The following is a 20,916-nucleotide window of genomic DNA, read 5'->3' on the forward strand; positions in this document are numbered from 1 at the left end:
TATATTTACCGAGGTAGCCTCCACTGCTTCATTGGGCAGAGAATTCCACAGATTTTCTGGGAAAAGCAGTTCCTCCTCATCTCCATCCTAAATCTACTCCCCTAAATCTTATGGCTATGTCCCCAAGTTCTAGTCTCACTTATGATTGAAAATGCCATTCCTGCCTCTATTTCATCTATCCCTTTCATAATGTTATATTTTTCTATAAGATCTCCTTTCATTCTTCTGAATTCCAGTGAGTACAGTCCCAGGCAACTCAATCTCTCCTCAGTTCTAACCCCTTCCGCTCTGGGGGTTACCCTCCCAAGTAACACTCACAAACTTCCCGGTCAGGATATTGGTTCCCCTCCAGTTCAGGTGCAACCCATCCTTCTTGTACAGGTCATCTCTGCCCCAGAAAAGGTTCCAATTATCCAGAAACGTGAAACCCTGCCCCTACACCATTCATTCATCTGTACTATCATCCTATTCCTGCCCTGAATAGCATATGGCACCAGGAGTAATCCAAAGAACTCCTGGTCTTCAGCCTTTTTCCCAACCCTCTATACTCTCTGTGCAGGACCTTTCTACCTATGTCATTAGTGCGAATGTGCACCATGACTTTTGGTTGCTCTGAGGCTTTCAGCCTCCCAAGTGGGTCTGAGTAATCATCAGGGAGACTGTCACTGTCAGGTACCTTGAATTCTCTCATCTCACAGGAGGAGCATTCCACTGTCTGAACTACCATCCTGCCCACACTGAACTAAGGACCAAGAATTTACAGACAATACATTAAAGAAAAGCTTACCCGTGCCTTCTCGCTGAAGCCTTTGAGTTTTGTATTCACCTTGCCTGTTCTTGCAGAAACCCGACTATTCTAACACTGGGTGCCCCCTTTTCACTAGCTCAAATAAAACTCACTCCAGTGAGACCTGTTCTGTTCAAATGGCTTCTGCCCCTGCAATGCCACTTTTTCATTCACTAATTCAAATAATACTTCATTGTGGCCAGGATTTCAAATTTTTGACCCCAATTTGACCTGTCAGTGGACGAACTGTTAGGGAATAGTGACAAGTTTTAAGATAGCTATAGGGAAGGATAAATTGAACTCAATTGACTGTTTTTAAGATTACAAAGGAGACTAAAAGGTTTTAAGTTTTTTCCTTTATAATCTTAAAAACAGCAGCTCAAAAGGTTAGCACTGCATTGTTTTGCAAAGGACAGGTCTATATTAATGTCAAACAACCTTCAGAGAAAAGCACATTTTTATTACTGAGAACACAAAATACATTTCTCACATTTTATTCCATTGCCAAATTAATCCAATTCCTTCTTTCTAATAATGCTTCATATAAAAGATGGAAAACAAAACCACTTATTTACAGATCTGGCAATGGAGTTTGAATGTGTTATCAAGAAACATTAATTTCACCTCAGCATAACTAGATCATGAATTTACCAGAAATGGCTGCAGAAACAAAGCAAAATAATGTAAAATATCAAAGTTTCAGTAACAAAGATCAATAGGAAAATATTAATTTTAAACTCTTAGTACATGTGTTCTTAAAGCAATCGAACAGTTTTCCCAGTTACAGTCAGGAAATCTTCATCTGCCAAAGCTTGCAGTGCCTCTTCAAACATATCCTTGGTAATAGCCTTAAAAAATTAAAACTCCAATTAGAATTTACATACACAGAAATTTAAAAAAATTTTCAGTGCAAATATGTGGTTTAATACACATAGACAGATGTAACGTTCATATCAGAGCAACAAGTAATTTGCTTGCTGCAACATTAGCATTTGCTGTCCTATGACAGGGCCTATCCCGATTCTATTCCCCGGTTATACACAATCTCAGATACTTGGGACAGGAAACATTAAAGCTGGAGAGCATTTTAACTCTGACAATGGTCAAATTCAAAATATAATCACAGTTTTAAAAAGGAAATAAATAACATGCATGTGTACATATGCAATTCTTCTATGCAATTTTCAATATTAAAAGAAAACACATAGTACAGGCTTAATAAATGATTATCCTTACATTGGTAATGACAGGCAATTGGAGAATTCTAAAAAAGTGTCATTATCTTGTTCCAAGAGAACAAATGTAGGCCCGGCAAAGACAAGCCAGGAAGTTTAACCCCAATGCTGGGTGAAGCTTTAGAAACAATAATCAAGGGAAAAAAAAAAAGGATCTGTTAATGGAAGCCAGCCAGAATTTATAAAAACAGGCTGTTTGACAAACCACGTGCTTTATAGAAAAGGTGCCACAGGAATAAAGAATGAAGGCGATGTGACTGATGTGGAACACATGGATTTTCATTAAGTGCCAGATAAACTCATCAACAAGACTGAAACACGTGGAATAAAACCGGCAGTAGGAACATGGAACAAATAGCATGAAGTGGTTATCTTTCAAGTTGAAAAGTAGTCATTAGTGATCTCCCGGGTTCAGTACTCAGATTTCCACTTTCACAGATACGTGCTTTAAAAAGTGGATAACTTTTACAATTCACAGACAAAAATCTTGATAATATAGAGAATTATGATAATGGTGGATTTCAGGATACACAGATAGGCTGTACAATTTTCAGAAAGGTGGCAATTGAAACGTAATGCAGGTACATAATTATTGATATTTAAGTAGAAACCTTAAGGAAAGGCACAATAGTACAGAAGAAATAATCCTGAGGAGCGCGCACAGAACTCTGGGGAACATGCGTATAAAGGCTGAAAGGCAAATTGGGAAAATGGTTTAAAATGCAAATAGCATCAAAGTATTCAAAAACAAGAAACATAAAGTACTAAATATAGTAGTTACAATGAACTCAGATTTGGGGCATGAATAGTGGCCTGCATCAAAATTTTGAACAGAAGAGAGGTGGTCAGAAATAGTTTATTAATAGTGATTTCAGAATTGAGATACTTATGTTAGAGAGAAAGGTTAGAGAATCTAGTATTGTTCATTTTAAAGCAGAGGCAAACGAGAGGAAATATGATACAGCAGTTCAAAATAATGAGTTGAAAGAGAATAGATAAATTCTTCCCAATGGTGGAAAGGTTCAGAATGAGAAGACACAGACTTATGAATGGCAAGAGAACCAAAGGCAGCACAAGCCATTTTTTGTTTTAAAAACAAAAAGGCAAACGTTTAGAATTTGGAGGCAGGTTCAAATCATGGACTTCAAATGGAAATCAAAATTGCAGGGTTATTGTTAGTTAGATACAGTGCAGAATAGGCCCTTCCCGCCCCTTGGAGCTGCACTGCCCAGCAACCTCCAATTTAACCCTTGCCTAATAATGGGACAATTTACATTGACCAACTAACCTACTAACAGGCACATCCTTAGACTGTGGGAAGGAAACTGGTGGACCCAGAGGAAACCCACACATTCCATGGACAGAACGTACAGACTCCTTACAGATGATGCTGGAATTGGACTCCAAATGCCCTGAGCTGTAAAAGCGTCATGCTAACCGCTACACTTCCGTGGTGCCTGCCTTGTAGGAAAAGTAAGGAAGTGGAACTAACTCTTGCAGAAGGTTGTGCAGACTCAAAATGCCTCTTCAGCGCTTTGCCATTCTATGATCTTATTTTTTTTTAAAAATCATAGCTAGAAACAAAAATTCATCTGCTGTGGATGTTAATATGCATCCTAGTTCCACCATTACCATAATGGGTGAAATAGTATCATTGCAACTGAGCACAAACAGAACAGAATGGAAAGACTCCCGTCTTACGCTCGTCATTCCAAAATTGCAAAACTTTTCCACTCAAGATCAAAGTAACTTACAGTATCAGATTGACTTCTTAGATCATCAAAAAGTTGTTGGTATCTCATGGCGAGAGTTTTGCCTTTGGATTGTATGAGCTTCTTCAAGGCTTGAGCCAGCTCCTCCTTCCGCTTACGAGCAGTAGCACTCATTCCTGAAATAAATTAAATTCCTCATTAAGTGCAGTGTACTAGACTGATTCTTTGAAGCTAGATTCTGTATTGCACCACATAGGCAAGCTAATTACTACGATGAGCACAGTAAATCTACATAAAGGATACAGAGAATGTAAAATAATCAGGTGTTCAGAAACCATTTTATATTTGTATTAATGCATTGGAAAAATCAATCTCACACTGAGACACAGATCAGAATCAAGCTTAACACCACTGACATGTCGTGAAATTTGTTTTGCGTCGGCAGGAATTGTTATACTTAATAATAAACTATAAATTACAGTAAGAAATACATAAAAATGTTAAATAAGTAGGGCAAAAAGAGAGCATAAAAGTGAGGTAGTGTACATGGGTTCACTGTCCACTCAGAAAATATGTCCTCAATCCAGTGGAGAGCTGACTGAGTTTACAGCTTTGTGTTGCTTTTTCCAATCCTGCGCAGTAGCCCCTCCATACCAGATAGTGATGCTATGAGTTAAAATGGTTTATCTGTAGAAATCTGCAAGTCTTTGGTGATATATCAATTCTGCTCAAACTCCTAATGAAATATAACGGCTCTTATACTTTGCATCAATATGCTGGGCCCAGGATAGATCTTCAGAGATGTCGATTCCCAGGAACTTGAAACTGCTCACCCTTTCCACCTCTGATCCTGCAATAAGGACCAGTGTGTGTTCTCTCAACTTCCCTTTCCTGAAGTCCACCTATCAATTCCTTGGTCTTACTGACACTGAGTGCAAGATTGTTGTTGTGACACCAATCAACCAGCTGATCTTTATCACTCCATTTGTCTCCCTGTCACCATCTGAAATTCTGCCAGCGATAGCTGTGTCATCGGCTGCCTAGCCACATAGTCATGGGTGTAGGGAGTAAAGCACTCTACAGAGGCTGGAAATATTGAGCAACACACAAAAAGCTGCTAGCGGACTCAACAAATCAGGTAGCATTAATGGAGGGCTACGAAAAGTCAACGGTTCAGGCCAAAACTCATCAGAACTCAATTGTCTCGGCTACATGTTAAAATTTCTAATATAGAATTATCTTACTAGACACAACACCCACAATGAAAACAATATTCTTTTAACACATTACCTGTAGTAAGAATAGATATATCTACAATTCCAGTCCTTGGATCAGTTGCAGACTGTTTCAAAGCTTCACGGTGAAGACGTTTTGCCTCTTCTACATCTATGTTTTCAACCTTTTCGGAGAAGCGCACCTTAGCGTAAGCTTCTGCCAGACGTATCAATGACTCCAGCTGTCGAGGATATGCCGATACCATGCCCCTTCCACTGCCAATTTTCCTCATGTCTACATATGCCTTTACCACAAGGGAGAACACAAAAATTGATTAAGGTGTGGCATTGTGACTGGGGAAAATATTACATCAAAAAGAGTTCACACCTCAATAAGCGCTTGACTGGCCTCTTCACTCAGCCTAGGATGGACATAAGTACGGGCATAGGCAATATAGTCCCTGAGCACTGCCATATCCAAGTATTCTTCTTCCATTTCTTCTTCACTTTGATAATAAAGTGAAACCAAATGGTGGGCAAGACGTCGATCATAAGCCTCGTCTTGTGGATCCAACATAAGGAAGATCAAATCAAACCTATAAAAATAATGAACAAATTTGTATTACTTGTGCAGAATAAGATGTTATTATTCTAGGAGTTTTGGAAACATTCGAGATAAAGATACGTCATATCTTGACTGAGCGAGTTTGTGAATAGATTACATTACCTAGATAAGAGTGTATGTGGAAGCTGGATGTTTTCGATAGTTGTCTTTTTGGGGTTCCACTGGGATTCCACTGGGTTTGCAGCTGCCAGGATAGATGTTCGGGCATTCAGCTGACAGATTATTCCGGCCTAAAATACATAACATTATGGGCTTCATTATTCAAACAGCTATCAAATTTTACCTCAAAAGTTCAAATAAATAGATAGATAGATATACTTTATTAATTCTGAGGAAATTTATTAATCCCAAGGCAAATAAAGCACAAATGCAGTTAAATTAAAAGATATGATTGTTTCTTTAATCATTTTGGAACTAAAGGACATTTACTATCATTTTTGGTTCAGAGAAAGAAATAATAGGACTTATGACAGCAACATCTGATTTGTGCATTTATAGTGTTTCTAAATGTTTTACGTATTGAAAAAATGCTGGACTGTCAGGTCTTCTTTAGAAGCTAACTCTGTTCATATATTTTCTATCATTTCTCTTCTCGGATCCTCAATTCCTTTATCTTTAAGTAATTTAACTGATAATTTTGTAGTTAAACACACAGAGGATTTGGGTACAATTTAGAAAATATTTTGGTTTATTGAGTGTTTCCACTTTCCAGTCCCATTTTTTCTAAATTTTTTTTTAAACCTTCTATGTCTGATGCAGTTTATAAAGAGTGGAATAGATTGGGTACTAAACGTTTTCAGGATTTGTTTGTTGGAGATGGTCTCTCTTCATTTGAACAACTGTCAGTTAAGTATAGCCTACCGAGAACGCATTTTTTCCCCCGATATTTTCAAATTAGAGACTTTTTGCATTCTCAAATACATACATTTCCTATTAAGTCCAGATAAAAATTTACTTGATATAATTTTTAATTTGAAACCCTTCCATAATGCATCTATATCTAATATTTATGGTATGTTTAAAAACGCAAACATGAGGAAATCTGCAGATGCTGGAAATTCAAGCAACACACACAAAATGCTGGTGGAACGCAGCAGGCCAGGCGGCATCTATAGGAAGAGGGACAGTCGACGTTTCGGGCCAAGACCCTTTGTCAGGACTGACGAAGGGTCTCGGACCGAAACGTCGACTGTACCTCTTCCTATAGAGGCTGCCTGATTTATGGTATGTTGTTGGGAATGAGAAATATTCCTCTAGATAAAAATTAAAAAATTTTTGGGAACAAGATTTACAGATGTCAATTTCTGAGGACACTTGGAATGATATTTTTGAATTGGTTAATACATCATCATTATGTGCCCATCATTCCCTTCTACAATTTAAACTGGTTCATAGAGCCCATATGTCTAAAGATAAGCTGTCTCGTTTTTATTCTGATATATCTCCCTATTGTGACAGATGTAATAATGGAGAAGCTTCACTAATACATATGTTTTGGACTTGTCCGAGTCTTGAAAAATATTGGAAGGAAGTATTTCAAACCTTTTCAGTGTTTTTTTTAAAAAAGTAAATTTTAAACCTAATCCCTTGACTGCCTTATCTGGTATTGTTGGAGGAAATGACATTATTTTGGAGACACATGATCTGCATATTTTGGCCTTTATTTCTCTTATAGCCAGGAAGGCATTGTTGCTAAAGTGGAAGGATGCCACTCCACCTACTCGTACTCATTGGCTAAATGATGTTATGTCTTGCTTAAATTTAGAGATTTGCTGTTCAATTTCTGAACCTAGACAAGATTTTTTAACATTTTGGAGACCTTTTTTGAATTATTTTCAAAATCTTTTATTTGCTATTAAGCACAGATGTTGGCTAATAATATGTTATACTATATGTTAAGGATTTTTTCCTTTATTTTTTAACCAAACAGCTGTTTTTTTTCCTGGTAGTGCGTTTAGATTTTTTGTATAATGAAATCTCTTTTCAATATTATATTTGAATTAAATGCATATGGATATGGGGTAATTACACTTCATCTGTGATTTCAATATATTGTAATCGATATATATTATATATCCTACTGTACTCTATTCTTTTATGTAAGAAATTAATAAAAATATTGAAAAAGAAAGAAAGAAAAAACACTGGAAGCCTTCTATCAACAATCCTCTACCTTAGCAATGGAAAGAGTTTGTTGCTCCATAACTTCATGCATCACAGACCTTGTGCTATCGTTCATTTTGTCAAACTCATCAATGCAACAGATGCCATTATCACTAAGAACAAGAGCACCGGTCTGCAAGACCAGCTGTCTTGTCTCTGGATCTTTTGTCACGTAAGCAGTCAGACCTACAGCACTGGAACCTTTACCAGATGTGTACTGGCCTCTGGGTACCAGGTTGTACACATACTGGAGCAACTGAGATTTGCTGGTACCAGGGTCACCACATAAAAGGATGTTGATCTCAGCACGGAAATTGCCACGGCCAGTGAGACTGAAGTCTTTGCGGGTCCCACCAAACAACTGTAACAAAATACCCTGGCAGAAAATAAAAGGAAACATAATCAACTGGTATATTTATCATGGTTACATATTGCTGCTTGCAAGGAAATGCTGCACAATTAATTACCAGCCTTTTGATCTTTATTACTGAACTTCCTTTGTTCTTATCATTTTTCAAGATTAAAGAGCACCCACAAGAATGTTTTGTTTTATTAACCCCGAGGCAAAGCTATAGCACTCACTGATGATCTAGAACTGCCCTCAGCAACTTGGTGATCACTAGAGTCTGAACAATTTCTTAAAAAAAGTTATTAGGCAACACTAGTTCAGAAGGGTGGGAAGAGATTTAAAAATAAAGTCACTATTACCCAAAAACCATATTCCCTCAGTAATGCCAAACTTTTAAGCAGTAAACCAGGAAGCATAAAAAAGTCAAAATCCTTTGTAAAATGCTTAAATCAGATTAGCCAAGTGCTAAATTAAGACTTAAAACAGACAAAATTAAGGTAGAAGCTAAAATGCCACATATATGTTAAAATACATTAAATTTTAAATATCTATGAAATATGAAATAGTATCATAGGAAAGGCAGATTATAATGCTGAAGAAAGTACAAACAGGCAATGTGCAGTGAACAGATGACAGGGAAAAATTGTAGTCAACAGGATGAGCTGCAATGTAAATGATGAAAAAAATTCAAACAGGGCGAATACAGGACTGAAGCTGTGATATTTAACTGCGTGCAGTATACAGAGTAAGGTAGATGAATTTGCAGCAGTGGCAGGTAGAATGTTGCAGGCATCACTTAATCATGGCTGAAAGAAGATTGTAGCTGGGAGGTTAATATGCAAGGATAAGCAGGAAAACAGAGAGGGTGGCATTGCTCAAATCATTAGAAAGAGGTGACACAGGGTCAGAAGGTATTGAATTAAGTATGGATCGAGCTAAGAACTGTAAGGGTAAAAAGACCCTGATGGGAGTTTTATACTGAAAGATGACACAACTGCGGCTAACAAGTCAAAGGTAACATAAAAATGAAAGAGAGCATACAATGGAGCAAAAATTAGTGGAAAACTAGAGGATTGGGAGACTTTTAACAACCAATAGAAAACAACTACAAGTCACTAAGGTAAAGATGGAATATGAAAATAAGCTTGCTTATAATATTAAAGAGGATAACCAAAGTTTCTTCAGATACATAAAGTGTAAAGGAGGTGAGAGTGGATATCCGATCGCTGGAAGGTTCTTTGGAAAATGGAAAATCTGAAGGTAGGTGTCATCTAGACCAGGGTTCTGAAATAAGTGGCAGAAGAGATTGTGGAAACATTAATGATCTTTCAAGAATCACTAGATTCTGGAATAGTTCCAGAAGACTAGAAAATTATAAATGTCACTCCAGTCTTCAACAGAGAGAGGCAGAAGAAACTATAGGCAGCTAGTCTGACTTCAGTGGTTGGGAAGATGTTGGAGTTGATTATTAGGGATGAGGTCTCAGGGTAATTGGAGGCACATGATAAAATAGGCTGTAGTCAACATAGTTTCCTCAAGGGAAAATGTTGCCTGACAAATCTGTTGGAATTCTTTGAAGAATCAACAAGCAGGATGGACATAGGGAAATTGCTTGATGTGTTGTATTTGGATTTTCAGAAGGCCTTTGACAAGGTGTCACACAGGAGACTACTTACAAGCTATGAACGCATGGTATTACAGGAAAAATGCTAGCATGGATAAAGCAGTGGCTGATTGGCAGGACACAAAGGGTGGAAATAAGGGAGCCTATTCTTGTTGGCTGCCAGTGACTTGTGATGTTCCACAGGGGTCTGTGTTGGAACCTATTCTTTATACATTATATGTTAATGGTTTGGATGGCTTTGTGGCAAAGTTTGCAGACAAGTCGAGGATAGGTGGAAAGGCAGGTAGTTTTGAGGAAGTAGAGGCTACAGAAGGACTTAAACAGATTAGGAGAATAGGCAAAGAAATGGCAGATGGAATAGTGTTGGGAAGTGTATGAAGTGCAAGGATGTAATGTTGAAACTTTATAAAGCACTGGTGAGGCCACAGTTGGAGTACTGTGAGCAGTTTTGGGCCCCCTTTTCTAGAAAGAATTTGCTGAAACTGGAGACAGTTCAAAGGAAGTTCATGATAATGATTCCAGGATTGAATGGCTTGTCATATGAAGAGCATTTGACGGCTCAGGGCCTGCATTTACTAGAATTCAGAGAATGACAGATGACTTCACTGAAACCTATTAAATGGTGGAAGGCCTTGATAGAGTGGATGTGGAGACGTTTCCTATGGTGGAAGAGTCTAAGACCAGAGGACACAGCCTCAGAATAGAGGGGCATCTTTTTAGAAAAGAGATGAGAAGCAATTTCTTTAGCCAGTGTGGTGAATCTGTGGAATTCTTTGCCATAGGCTGCTGTGGAGGCCAAGTCTTTGTTTATATTTAGGGCGGAGGTTGATAGATTCTTGATTAGTCAGGGCATGAAGGGATACAGGAGAAGGCAGGAGAGGAAAATTGGATCAGCCATGATGAAATGGCAGAGTAGACTCAATGGGCCAAATGGCCTAATTCTACTCCAAAATTTTATGGTCTTAAGATTACAATACACAATTTCTTTTAGGAGCAATATTAACAGTTTTATTTAACATTAGCAGTTCCTTCGAGAACGTAAATAAAACATCACAGGTGGAAAAAGTTTTAAAGCAGCTATTGTTAAGGATAAGTACGCCAACCTATCAATGTGGTTATAAAGACAAGACAGTGGCTATACTTCATTATGAGTTTGAAGAGATTTGCCATGTCAACAAATACATTCAAAAACTTCTATAGATGCACTGTGGAGAGCATTCTGACAGGCTGCATTACTGTCTGGTATGGAGGGGCTACTACACAGGACCAAAAGAAGCTGCAGAGTGTTGTAAATCTAGTCAGCTCCAACTTGGGTACTAGCCTACAAAATACCCAGGACATCTTCAGGGAGAGGTGTCTCAAAAAGGCAGCATTCATTATTAAGGACCTCCAGCACCCAGGGCATGCCCTTTTCTCACTGTTATCATCAGGTAGGAGGTACAGAAGCCTGAAGGCACACACTCAGTGATTCAGGAACAGCTTCCTCCCCTCTGCCATCCGATTCATAAATGAACATCGAACCCTTGGACACCACCTCATTTTATTAATATACAGTATTTGTTTTTTGCATGTTTTTTAATCTATTCAATATACATATACTGTAATTGATTTATTTATTATTATTTTATTTATTTTTCTCTTCTATATTATGTATTGCATTGAGCTACTGCTGCTGCTGCTAAGTTAACAAATTTGTCACATGCTGGTGATGATAAAACCTGATTCTGACCTTGCAGGACAGTATTGAATTGCAGCAGGGCACATTACAAGAGCAAAAGGCAGAAACAAGGGAGAGTTAATTGGGAGTAGCTGCTTTTGGGCAAGTCTGCACCTGATATGTGGAGAGGGTTTAAAGACCAACTGCACAAAGAATAGGATACTTATGTTCCAGTAAGAAGGACGGACCAGGATGGCAAGGTAAGAGAACTTTCAATGTCGAGACAGGTGATGAATTAATCAAGAAGAGGAAAGGTATGTAAAGCTTAGGAAGCTAGATTGAGGAAGCTAGACAGAGACCTTGAGGAATAGAAGGAAGCCAGTAGAGAACTAAGGGAATTAGGAAAGCCAGAGACGACCATGAAAAATCCTTGGCAAGTAGGATTAAAGAGAACCCCAAGGCATTCTACACATCAACAGCAAGAGGGTAACAAGGACCACTCGAGGATAAGGTGGAAATACTTGGCTGTGAAGGATGAGGGTGAGGTTTGTAAATGAGTACTTTACGTCAGTATTTACAGAGAAGGAAGTGGTAGAGGATAAGGACATCAATGCTGAGCGTATTAATATGCTGAAGCATTTCAAGGTAAAGGAGGAAGTGATGTTGGGTCTCTTAAAGAGCATTAAGGTGGATAAGTCCACAGGATGTACCCCAGGTTATTGAGAAAAGAGATGAAATTGCAGGGGCCTTGACCAATATCTGTGCCCTCTCTAGTCACAGTTGAGGTCCCGGAGGACTGGCGAGTAGCTAATGTTGTTCAATTATTCAAGAAGGGAACCAGGGATAATCCTGAAAACTATAAACCACTGTGTCTCACATCAGTGGCAGGGAAGTTACTGGAGAGAATACTTAGGAATAGGATTTATGAGCATTTGCGAAACCATGGCCTAATTCAGGAGAGTTAGCCTGGCCTTGGGTAGTCTTGTCTTAGTAACCTGAATGAGTTTTTTTGATGAGGTGACAAGGGCGATTAATGATGGTATAACTGTGGATGTTGTCTACATGGATTTCAGTAAGGTGTTTGCCAAGGTCTATCATGGAAGGATCATTCAAAAGATTAAGATACATGGGATCCACGGTGAATTGCCCATTTGGTTTCAGAATTGGCTTGCCCATAGAAGACAGAGAGGAGTGGCTGAAGAAACTTGTTCCACCTGGAGGCCTTGATTAGTGGTGACCCACAGGGATCTGCACTGGGACCTCTGCTGTTTGTGATGTAAAGGACCTGGATGAAAATGTAAATAGGTGGGTTATTAAGTTTGCAGGTGATATGAAGATTGGTGGTGTTGTGGGTTAGCATAGAAGACAGGCAAGGAATACAACAGGATCATAGATCAGTTGCAGATATGGGCAGAGAAATGGTAGATGGAGTTTAACTTGGTCAAATGTGAAGTGTTGCACCTTTAGAGGTCAAATGTAAAGAGAAAGTACACGGTTAAGGGCTTAGCAATACTGTTAAGGGTCTTTATAAGTTGAGGCACTGAGTTCAAAAGTCAGGAAGTTATGTTGCAGCTTTATAAATCTCTAGTTAGTCAGCATCTGGAGCATTGCATACAGTTTTGCTTGCCCCATTATAGAGAGACTATCAAGGCTTTGGAGAGGGTGCGGAAGAGTTTACCGGAATACTGTCTAGATTAGATAGCATGTGTTATAACCAGAGGTTGGACAAACTAGGGTTATTTTCTCTGGAGCAGCAGAGGATGAGGGGAGATCTGATAGCAGTTTATAAGATTGTGAGTGAAATAGATAGTAGACACACAGTATCTTTTTCCAAGGGTTCAAATATCTGATACCAGCTGGGATGCATTAAAGGTGAGGCAAGAGAAGGAGTTCCACAGGAGATGAGCAGCAAATGTTTTTTTCTAAATTAAAAAACACAGAGTGATGGTGCTTGGAATGTGCTGCCCATTGGTGGTAGAGGCAGATATAGTAAGGAATCTTAAGAGGCATTTAGACAGGCAAATGAATGTGAGGAAAATAAAAGGATATAGACATTGTGTAAGCAAAAGGTTTCAGTTTAGTTGGCCATTTGATTGTTACATTTAATTGGTTCGGCAGAACATTGAGGGCTGCAGGGCCTGTTCCTGTGTTGTACTGTTCTGTGTTCTGATTTGCATATAAACATTTGTGATATTTCATACGGATGTTGTTTTCTAGGAATGCTTTTTACCTTTTTGATATCCTCATGCTCATAAATACTGGGTGCCAGTGCAGCAGAAAGTCGTTCATAAATATCAGGTTTCTTAGACAGTTCTTTGAGCATCTCCACACGCTGCTCAGTAAAGAGTTTCTGCTCCTTGTCATCATCAAGGCCATGAAGTCGTTTTTCATCAGTTTTGTGAAAGTGAATGACATCAATGTGAGTTTTGTACACAGATTTCACATTGCTTGCTCGTGGATTTACTCGAATTGGAACAGCTCTGTAGATGCCTAGCCAGAAAAGACAGAAATCTTTCACTTCCTTACAACTCACTCATGTTTCAAAAAGCAGATTGCAGAAATTTAAAGCATTGATTTTAGAAACCTACCTACTTCAAATAAAACAAAAATATAACGCACACGTCAACATCTTACAAGCGTAGCACTTACCCGTGACGTTTACACGGTCACCAGGCTGTACTTTATCCACCAAGTCATTGTGAGCAAATAGAATAACTGTATGTGGGGTCTGCCCTGCAGGCATATCTTCAGGTGACTCTTGTAACTTAACCTGAAAAAATGTTACAAAGTTAAAGATCAATTAGCCAATACCTCTGCAATTTCATGTGAACAGCATGACTGTATCTCAGATAAAAGCAGTCGGTAATTCAAATTTGAGCAGTATACTTCAATATTTTTCCCAAAATAAGAATCTTTAGTATTGCTTGTAACCTATGTTCATCAAATTTTTGACAGATTGATTTCAAAATTGTTTCATCTCCTACTTTTAAACTTGTTTTTACTTCACCATCATAGACTCTCTGCCTTTTATGTAAAGTTATGTAGCGGTTTGCAGCTTCTCAGTCAGTAATTTTCTCAAGAACGGTCAATTTTGGGAAACTTCTACAACATGACAATCATGAAATAATTTCATTGCTCACAGTGAAGCACAGGGGAAACTGGCAACTCAAGTATTTCTGCATATCGAGCGAAATCATGCTGAATCTGGCTCAAAGCCATTTTTCCTCAAAAATGTACTAATCCGACAGAAAAATGTCGGAGAATCTTGCCTGGCCTCTAGATCTTGAAGATGTTGGGTGGTATGCGGTGGACTTCAGAGACGAGTAGACTTCAGGTACCTACTACTTTGTCCCCAGAAAGTGACAGGATTTACAGGTCGATATCCTACACAATGTTGAGGAGTAGAAGCAGTTCAGAAAGATGAGAAAGATGCTGGAAATCTTGAGTAACACACACACAAAATGTTCGCGGAATTCAGTCTCCGCCTGAAACTTTGACTGTTTATTCCCCTTCATAGCTGCTGCCTGACTTGCTGAATTCAGGTATTTTGTGTGAGAAGCAGCTCACGACACTGCTGAAGGCCAGTGAGAGAACTGGCATTTCCATTGTTTGATAAACCAAGGACTCACAGCTGTCAGGGATTTACTCTAATGCAAATTGCCAAACATCAGTCTCTGATTCAGCTCATTGTGTAAACCAGTGCAATGCATTAACACTACATTAAATATTATTGTTTGTTAAAGCAGTTCATTGTGATAAAGTGATGAATCTATCTTTTTCCTCTCCAGTTTTAGAAAGGCTATACCTTTCCCAGAAATATTTGCCATAAACTTACCATCTGCTTGTCTGAGAACAATGAACGGTTATGGATTAGAGCCATGCTGTGTGTGGTGTTACAGTTCCTGCAAACAGATGGCTCAGCAATTCGACCGCGGTCAACTTCCACTCTCGTGCTGAAAGCACATACTTGACAACTGAAGAACGCCTCCTGCATTTCAGGTATCAATTGTGAGCATCGGATCACCATGCCACTGACTGTGATCAACTGATCAATATCTATAAAGGAAGAGGAGAAATAACTTTAAGAACAAACAAGCATGACTTACAAGACAGTGATATACTTTGCGTTATAAGCCATTTACCATTAATATGCTGGTCAAAATACTTACTCCAACTAAAACAAGCTTCCATTAGTCCAGTAATACTACCCTACCTTCTGGATTTAGACTTCTCATGTTTTTGGTTTTCAAAGCATTGAATGGTCGAACTTGGATCTGATGCTCCAGTATCGAGTCAGGAAAACGGTCAAAAAAGAGCTCATTGACAGCCATATCAAAAGTGGGAATCACTTCCTATATACAATTAAGAGAAAGGATTTATTTTTTAAGGCACTGGTTAATTTTTTTTTAAATACACTTCTATCTTCTTTCAAAGCTGGTCATTATGAAACAATTATTTGTGTACAACAACATCCATTACCTGTGGATAACAAATTAGCTGCCTGTAGAGTTCAGGGTCAAATCCCCTCAAGTGAGAAGAGTTCACATTTAGGAATGGCTCTCCTACCACATTCATCTGCAATCAAAGCACAGTGAAGTTCACTTCAGCCCTGAAATGCTTCCACACGAGAAGAATATTGAAAGAACAGGCAAGATCAAGCTATACATTACCTCCTCAAGACATTGCATGTAAAGTGGCTCATTGAGGTCTAGACCTGCGACATCTTCTTGAGCAGAAGGGTCAATAAAACGTTGAAGGAACCTCTGAAGATAGAATAAATTACTTGCTTTTAGTAAACATTACAGAAATCATTCCCCCTCCCCAAAAAGAAAAGAACAAAACTTTAACTTGTAAACTGAGAATTGTTGGTTACCTGAAATTTTTCTTTGCATGCAGCCACATTGACATCTGTTCCCCAGATAACCAGCTTTTGTCCAAGGGATTGCTCACTGGTCACATCATCATCCGCTGAAGGCTGAAGAGATCAGAATCAGAGAATTACTACTGGCAACAACCACCACAAAAATCAGAAAGTTGTTATTAAACACCTATCTTTATTAAACACCTGACTTTATTTCCTTCAAGTCAGTCTTGGAAGGAAATAAATTTGCTGACCTTCTGCTGCCTAAACTATGTGTCCCCAAAAGAACACATATGTGGCCAGTTCATAACTGATGTTGAGATGTAGATCAGGGGCAATAAATTGACAATAAATAGACAACGATGCAAAAAAAAAAAAAAAAAAAATCACAAATAAGATAAAAACTAACAAAAATAAACCTGGCTACAATAAAACTATCATGAAGCCTAGATAAGCTACATAAATTTATAATTAAATACTCACCTGTTCAGCATGCAAATCAACCTGGCGGGCCTTGCGCGCCGAACCGAGATCAGGACGCTGGCGTATAGGTGTGCCACGAACACCGCTACGAGGTGTACCTTCCACTCTAGAGCTGGGAGTGCCATAGGTCAGAGGAGAACTTACGTCAAATTCACTGGCAGCTGCAAGGCAAAATATTTTGGCTATTCATCTCAACAAAGGAAAATGTGCCTGAACAGAATATTTGAGAGACTCAAGAACATTCTGGTGAAGTGCTAACAACTTTGTGGCAGCTGCTCCAAAGATGACAAATAATTCCAGCATGTTAAAAACGTTTAGCTCCAAGAAACTCAAGCTAAAGTAAAACAAAAATAGGTTGGTGCGATGACCCTCAAACTAATCCTGTCACCTCAGAAGTAACACAAGATCATTCTAGTAGTAAATTCAATATGGCTGTGTATATCAGTACAGTTCACGTGATCTTCTATTTCAAGGCATTTAGCAAAAAGGCAAAATATGCACTGCTGCAGCTGTGTTACCCTGCTGTCGATGCACGAGTTGCTAAAGAGTTGTCTTTAAATTAAAAAAAAACAGCAAACCTGAGTGGCGTGACCGTGCTGGGCTTGATAGGAAGGAGGACTCCTGTACAGGCGGGCTCAGGACATCTGCTACTGGAGAAGTTGGCATTGGCTGTAGCTCCCCAGTGGAGGTGGAATCGTCGACTCGCTGCCTTTGAGGCGGGGACTGTAATCCATCACTGCGAGCTGAAAGATACAGGCATATCATCAGCAACATGCCAATCACATTTTCAGTGATGTGCGTTTTATAAATACAACTAAAGACAAATTCTGGCCTCACATGGACATCAAGCACAAAATTACAGGGACTTTTCCCCGATGCCCAAGAATGTGGAAACCTGCCTCAGTAACCATCAACTACATCCACTATGGTGAAGTCTTGAGAGGATGGTTATGAAATACTGATTCCTGCCTGAGAAGCAACTTGGATCTACTGTAATTTGCCCACCATCACAACAGGCCAACAGCAGATGCCATTTCATTGGCTCTTCACTCAACCCTGGAACATCTGGATAGTGGAAATGCATACATCAAGATAATATTCATTAACTACAGCTCTGCATTTCAGACAATCTGTCTTGGGATTAGCACATTAAGTGCTGTGGCAGCACCTCTGCTTTCTTGGAAGTTTGCGAAGATTCGGCACGTCATCCAAAAGTTTGACAAACCTCTATACATGCACAGTGGAGAGTATACTGACTGGTTGCATCACGGCTTGATGTGGAAATACCCTCAACCATCAGGCTCTTGAACCAGAAGGGTTAATCTCACTCACTGATTCCACCACCTATGGGCTCACTTTCAAGGATTCTACAACTCATGTTCTCAGCATTATTTATACACTTATTAGTGTTTTTTTTGCATTTGCACCTTTTGTTGTCTTGTATAATCAGTTGTTTGTCCGTCTTTGTTGTGTGCAGTTTTGATTTTCTTGTGGGCATTCACAATAAATACTAACAAACACAATAGAATCAATCTCAGGGTAGTATATAGTGACATAAACATTCAATGATAATAAAGTTTACTTTGACTTTGCGTGGAATCATTCATAGCAAAGCAAAAATAGTTCTGGAATTGTAGGCTAATCATCTGAGTTCCATTTCAAAGCAGTCCCACAGGGCAGTGCCCAGCTGGTTTCACCAATGACCTTCCCTCCATAAGGCCTGAAGAAAAAATGCTTCCCTTGGTTTAATTCACAACTTTAGATAATAAAGCAATCCATGCCTGCTTACAGTGAAACCTAACAAATACCCAATCTTGCGAACCTCAGTGACCAAAAAAAGTGCAAAGATCACACTAAATGCCAACATTCCCAATATCAAAATCCTGGAGAACTAAATCAGCAATATGCAAACTATGCTTGCAATATGTCAAAAAAAAGGATTAAAAAAAAAATAACCCCTAACTCCCAAAGAACATCAGAAGAGGACCTTCTATGAGTACAACTTCAACAACATTCATGATTATCCACAAAGCAAATTATTCACTTCAAACTGACCTGAGCTTTCTATGAACAGCATACCTCGACTGCCTCACACCAATTTGAAGCTTTGCAGAAATTTGCTAAAGGTTTTCCAATGGTGATAACTTCTAAATTTACAATCTCGTTGACAAAAGCAGTCGAAGGCAGCAAGTCGATGGGAACACCACCACTCGCAAGTTCCCTTCCAAGTCACACAAAATCGTGACTTGGAAGTACTTTGCTACGTTTTTACTGTCAATGTATTAACGGCATTATGGAGACCAAATTCACAGCAAGAATATAATGATTTGGGATCGATGTAGTTGATGGCCTTACATTCTGGGAGACACAAGATGAACAGCACATCACAATTATAACTGAAACTTGTATTATATGTGCAAAAAATCTTGGTTAAACACACTGAAACATTGAGGTATATTATCTAAATTTTGCATAAGAGACAACCTGTCTGCATTTTCCAATCCTGTCTAGCATGCTTCGGGTTAACTGTAAACCAGGTGCTACCCATCCAGCCATGTCATTAGGTGAATACTGAGCTGAGCCTCAATGTTTTATTTGGGGGAAGAAAATAAAGGCTCTGGACTCATCTGTTCCATGTGAATTCAAGTTTCATTACATTGGAAAGAAAGTCAACAATGTTGATGTTTAGAAGCACGTTTTGAAATACTACCACAGCCTTTGAACATACTATCGTTAAATTTCTTAAAACGTTAGAGCTGCCAATTATGAAAAACTGCAGCAAATCCTACATCCATCGCCATGATGAATACTTGAATGGAAGGCGATCAATGGTTTCACGCCGAAGTGGGAAGGAAGATGGAACAAAGTACAGCTGGATATTTAACTCATGAACTCCCGGAGTCATTAAAAATAGAACCCTAAGGGTCACATCTAATAAACCAATAATCATTTGTGGAATAACTTTATAAAGAGAATGCATTCCGTAACTCAGTGGATTAGAATTTGCAAAAGTTTCAATAACCTCTGTAGCATATAGATGAAAGAACAGTAAGACATACGTGTGGAAGGATTACTGCCTCTTCCACGCTTGTTTCCTTTACGACTCGGTGTGGAGTTTGGGGATGACATCTTTAGCACTAGGATGAGAGAAAGGGCATTCAGCTATGCATTCAAACACATCTTTCAAATTTTAACGTGGAACAAGGTCAAAATACCCGTATTGCTTCAGTGACAATCGCAATAATTTTTCTGCTTTTAAGTCCATCCATTCCTCTTGCTAATATGGAAAGCAAGTAAAACTGTACCTACTAGAATCTGAAATAAAAACAGAAATGTTGAAAGAACTCAGCCGGTCTGTGGAAGGAGAAACCTGTCACCGTTTCACGTTGAATACGCTTTATTATCTGTTCCGGTGGCCGAGACAGACAGAATAGGGGGAAAACACTTATTTGAAGGAAAAAGTTGATTTGATAGGGGCTTTCTAAATTGCTAAACTACGATGAACAAAATATTAATGGGTTAAACATAAGCTTCGCTATTCACTTGAGGGCATAAAATGAGTAAATCGTACAGTATCCGCAATGTTCAACATGAGGAATTGCAACACTTCAAAATGTTTAAAGCCAACATTATTAAACCAAAATTTCTTCGATACATACGTAACTTTCACTTTTTCTTTTATAAAGTGTGTTGGAAACTATTTTAGAGTCCAAGAAATAAAACTGAAGATTTATCAATCTATTGCTCTGAAAAAAACAATAAATGTACCAACCTTCTATTTAAATAGAATAATCAATGCTTTCAACTTCAACTTAATTACTCTCATCAATACAAACATGACATAACGACAAATAGCGCAATAGAATACTATTCACTTAGTTTTATAGTTCAGAATCTTTTACCTTGTAAGTTTCTTCCACTGTCTAGTTTTCGCGCGGAATCGATCAGCTGACCTCGAGTTCGCGCGCTTTTCTACCCAATCAGCACCCCAGCTCTTAGATATCGGAATAAACTATTTTAAGCGGAAGAGAAATCTCATCGTGAATTGCATTTGTCGTATTAGTCACATTCTCAAAAGTTGATTTAATCGGAATTGTAATCCTGGTAGAATATTAAAAAAGACTGCGTGTCTTCATGAGAAACTGGGGGTAGAAACAATACTGTTCAGCATTGAGTGTGATGTTCCCAGCTCCCCCTCTCTAGCGG

The 20,916-nt window shown here is 38.7% G+C and overlaps 1 protein-coding gene across 1 annotated transcript; it reads right to left on the reverse strand.

The window, feature by feature from the left end:
- Positions 1–1,242: 1,242 nt before the first annotated feature.
- mcm4 (minichromosome maintenance complex component 4) lies at positions 1,243–20,833 on the reverse strand. The gene is made up of 17 exons (XM_072258974.1): positions 20,613–20,833; positions 19,770–19,847; positions 17,289–17,453; positions 16,711–16,871; positions 16,240–16,341; positions 16,037–16,129; positions 15,846–15,941; positions 15,580–15,718; positions 15,202–15,422; positions 14,016–14,136; positions 13,597–13,856; positions 7,747–8,112; positions 5,676–5,803; positions 5,337–5,544; positions 5,025–5,253; positions 3,777–3,910; positions 1,243–1,635 (listed from the first exon to the last, which is right to left on the reverse strand). The coding sequence occupies exons 2-17, from the start codon at positions 19,837–19,839 to the stop codon at positions 1,543–1,545; spliced, it is 2,586 nt and encodes an 861-aa protein (XP_072115075.1). The 5' UTR covers positions 19,840–19,847; positions 20,613–20,833; the 3' UTR covers positions 1,243–1,542.
- Between the last annotated feature and the right edge of the window lie 83 nt (positions 20,834–20,916).

Source organism: Mobula birostris, chromosome 1 (assembly GCF_030028105.1).
Source record: "Mobula birostris isolate sMobBir1 chromosome 1, sMobBir1.hap1, whole genome shotgun sequence".
Lineage (NCBI taxonomy): Eukaryota > Metazoa > Chordata > Chondrichthyes > Myliobatiformes > Myliobatidae > Mobula > Mobula birostris.